The sequence below is a fragment of the Aplysia californica genome, unplaced genomic scaffold, assembly GCF_000002075.1.
Source record: "Aplysia californica isolate F4 #8 unplaced genomic scaffold, AplCal3.0 scaffold00592, whole genome shotgun sequence".
Lineage (NCBI taxonomy): Eukaryota > Metazoa > Mollusca > Gastropoda > Aplysiida > Aplysiidae > Aplysia > Aplysia californica.
Window position 1 is genome coordinate 294,788 of NW_004797862.1, and position 4,315 is coordinate 299,102.

A 4,315-nucleotide genomic window follows, 5' to 3' on the forward strand; every position below is an offset into this window, starting at 1 on the left:
TAAAATGCTTTGTCATACTTATACCCTGCCTTAGAATGTTTACCAAGTCCTATCTGCTAAGTACCTAGTTTTGAGAAATTTGACGTCAAAAATGTTGAGTTTCGCACCATGCCAAACATTTTCGAATGCAGTTCTTTGAATATCGTGATAACGACTCCGAATAATCTTACAGTTTTGCTAAAGCGGATAAAAAATTTGGTTTCTGACCTCATGGTCTTAGTAACTTGAAACGGACAAACATTTCAGATATAGCTTTGTAAGTCTAAGGTAGCAATTATAACATGGGTGTAACATTTGAGCCTTTTATTATTATTATCACTATATCATTTTTATAACGTCTACTATTATCATTATCATTGTCATTAGATTATTGTTAATATCACCATCATCGTCTGGTTTATTCTACTTTTTCTTATCATTTACATTTTTGTCACTGTTCTCACCATTATTAGCACGGAGAACAGAACAGACCTTCCTCGAACTCGTTGTCAACTTCAACTATTTCGACAATCACCTCGTTCAATCTCCACGAGAGAGGCACACTGTTAAACCAGCATCTAACGGGATCTTGACACGCAAGACGTGAAGAAACGATGCTCACACACAACGATTTACCGACATCTCACACTCATCTAAACAGTCGAAATGATGCTCCAACACAAAAGCTGAAGTGTCTTTAGGCCATTCCCAAAGGGGGGACATTTCTCGTTCTAGAGCACAGTAGAATCGTAAATAGGCTGATCTAACAAGATCATGCTCATAACTGTCCCTGAACTGCAACAGGGAACTGTTGCTTTTTCTTTCCTAATCCTTACTATCGTCATTTTCCTCAACTTCTTTTTTATGTTTGTCACACTCTTGAGACCCGCTATTTCCGGAGTGCCTTGATAGTCGACACAGACTGTGTGTTGTTGAAGCTATAGAGGTGAGCGGAGTAAGTCTGATTCCCTGTAAGGACTTCTCTGTTGACATTCACCCCTTGGCGCTCATATGGCCTTATGCAGTTGCCAGGCCGTAAAACCTCTACTAAAACTTTAACAACAAAAAAGATTTAACAACTTCTCTGACTCACTTAAACAGTCGAAATGATGCTCCAACACAAAGATTTACCTACTTCTCTGACTCATCTGACAGCAGCAGAATACCACACAATCATTGGGAAGCGGGAAATGGGGATTGCGAGGGAAGAAGGAAGAAAGGAACGATTATCTGGAAAGGAAAGACGTCGCAATAATCAGACAGCCACCGGAACAATCAGTATGGATACCTTGCAGGCTTTGGTGCTGGGGGGAACTGAGCACTTATGGACCTGTAAGGAGTGCAACGACGTTGTTGTCCAGGACAGGTAATACAGGTAATGCAGTCTGACTCATCTCAAGAGTTGAAATGAGGCTCCAACACAAAGATTTATTCTCTCCTCTGACCCACCTCAACAGTCGCTCCTCTTCCTCTCTGTGTCTCTCCTCTAGAAGAAGCTGCGCGTCAAACACGTTGGCATTCTCAAAGTCCTGGGAGAAAGAATGGGTATGGTCAAAGTGGGATTTTGATAGTAACTATGTATGCGAATGTTTTACTCAGCAATCATCATCATCATCATCATCACCATCACCATCACCATCACCATCATCATCATCATCATCATCATCATCATCATCACCATCATCATCATCATCGTCATCATTGTATAAAGCAGATATTAAATCATCAACATTATCATCATCGTCAACAACAGCAGCAGCAGCAATAGACATCAGCGATTATAGCGGTTTAAAAAAAATAATTTCTTTGCGCGGATGCTTTAAAAAAAACGTATATCATCATGGTCTACCCCTGCCTCGTTTGCCTTCTACTTTGTCAGTGGTAGCAAGATGCCCATGGCCTATACATATGAATATATTATGTCCATTCAATTGTCCCGGAAACTGCACGTCTCATTTGTAAATTGTTCGCATTATATCTACTGAGCCTCCCACGAACAAAATCAAGGATGTTTGTAGCGGGCAGCAGCTAACAGTATCTATAAAGCTGATATAATTCTCTATTATAGGTGGCCTAGTGGTTAGGCTCTCGGACTCGCAAATGTAAGGCCGCCGTGGGTTCGAATCCCGTCAGGGGCCCGACGTTGTGTCTTTGGGAAAGGCACTTTACACGAATTTTCCTCACTTCACCCAGGTGGGAATGGGTACCCGGTTATAGACAGCGAAAGATCTTGTCAGTTTGTTAGTGTTTGAGCGCTTAATCAGCTGCTTGCACTGTATGCTTCACGGGAAGCTGAGAATGTTTCGGAGTGTTCTATGACTACCACATGGTTCTATGTTCTGCTGGGGTAATAATATAGTGTAAAGCGCATAGAGCCTGCTGTTGAGCGGGTATATGCGCTATACAAATATTTTTTATTATTATTGTTATTATTATTATTATTATTATTATTATTATTATTATTATTATTATTATTATTTTAAAATGCTTTGTCATACTTATACCCTGCCTTAGAATGTTTACCAAGTCCTATCTGCTAAGTACCTAGTTTTGAGAAATTTGACGTCAAAAATGTTGAGTTTCGCACCATGCCAAACATTTTCGAATGCAGTTCTTTGAATATCGTGATAACGACTCCGAATAATCTTACAGTTTTGCTAAAGCGGATAAAAAATTTGGTTTCTGACCTCATGGTCTTAGTAACTTGAAACGGACAAACATTTCAGATATAGCTTTGTAAGTCTAAGGTAGCAATTATAACATGGGTGTAACATTTGAGCCTTAACCTCTTATCTCACCTCATAGCTCTTTATTCACGTCTAACTTGCTTTGTCATTATAAAGAATATATACAGGGTGATCCAAAAAAACCCACAACTGTACAACTTTTTTCTGAACATCTCGCATACAAATTGTTCAAGAATGCTGTATTTTGAAACAGACATATTTCATTCAAAAGGAATTTGTTTGACATAAAATTCACAAAGAAGAAACATACTTTGAAAACGGAAATTGCTTTAAAGAAAAAAGCACCCAATAACGCAAAGTTCGCCAATTTGTGAAAATCTTTTAAAGGAAGTCGTGAAAAGATTGGTTCACTTTTTTCTTTATTTTTTCTTTGACTTTTAACTTTCCATCCCCGCAACATTTTAACTATATCTAATTTCTTTTACAGATTAAAAGCTAACAATTTAATTCGGGAATTCCTAGAAGCAGTGCTCTACCTACCCTTCTTTGGACTCGCCACATTTTTAATGTGTCGTTCGAAATGTTCAACGGCGCCCAAACACAAGGACCTGCTGAACCATGAGTGTTTAAAGCCACACACACTGTACATAATCTGTATGAAGTGGCTTCTACAGAGAATAGGGAGTGGGGTGCCCTACAGACAGCATTTTTGGGGTTAACATATCCCGCAGGGTGAAAATGGCCTTTGCAGTAATTTCATCGAGGAAGTGATCCCGCTTTTCAAGACAATTGAGAAATCATGAACACATTGCCATTCTCTGATCCATTTCATCTCGGTCTAGCGAAGATGAAACTGGTACAGTCGAAGGTTAAGATCTGCCATGAGAATGCAGACTGTTGAGGTGTAGAAAAGTCCTAGCTACAGATCGTCTACGTACAGACGTCTCATGGGACTCGACTACTGACATCTTCACCCATGTGACGTTTAAAGGGCTAAGCATGGTGCGTGTTCGACCTGAAGTAGTCATTTTGTAGGAACTTTTCGGTTCTAATTCGCTATAGATCCAAACTAACGGAACTTCTCTACTCATGACACTAAAAGTCTTGACGGCACCTAAGCATTCTTTCAATACTGTGCACAGAACTTACGAAATGTTAGGGATGGTGAGTTTGTGGAGAGGTAATGTTCAATACAATAAGCTCTCCGTTTCTTACAAAACTTCTCAGCCACGATCTCAGCAGGCAAATGAAATTTGGGGAAAATGATATCTGCAGACGTCTGTTGACTTGTTAGACTGCTGTAGCTTTCAATATGGCACGATCGTTGCAACATTTAGTTGAGGGCTAATGCGACCTGGTGCGTCATGCTATGAAAATAGGGACAAGGTCGAACATGGGTAGTTTTTTTAATGCGTCATATAGAGCAAAACCATTCAACGGACTTATCTAAAATGAATATCAGACAAATTCCTTTTGACTTCCGAATATTCGGTTCAAATCTAAAACGAAAAACTTCAGTATGGAGGAAGATATTTACAAAACAAGTTGTACAGGTGTTTGGTTTTTTAAATCACCTTGTACGTGTATGTAGACAACATCTGGGGCTGCTCCGCTCACAGATATTTATTCACGTCTTATTTGCTTTGTCA

General features: G+C 39.4%; 1 protein-coding gene across 1 annotated transcript in view; it reads right to left on the reverse strand.

Moving 5' to 3' along the window:
* Positions 1 to 4,315, reverse strand: part of LOC101854439 (hillarin) — a gene marked incomplete in the record, with an annotated part of 44,794 nt that overhangs the window by 11,809 nt on the left and 28,670 nt on the right. The window contains 2 exon segments of the mRNA XM_013087485.2: positions 1,429 to 1,508; positions 2,778 to 2,789. Of these exon segments, the coding sequence (XP_012942939.1) occupies positions 1,429 to 1,508; positions 2,778 to 2,789 (92 nt within the window).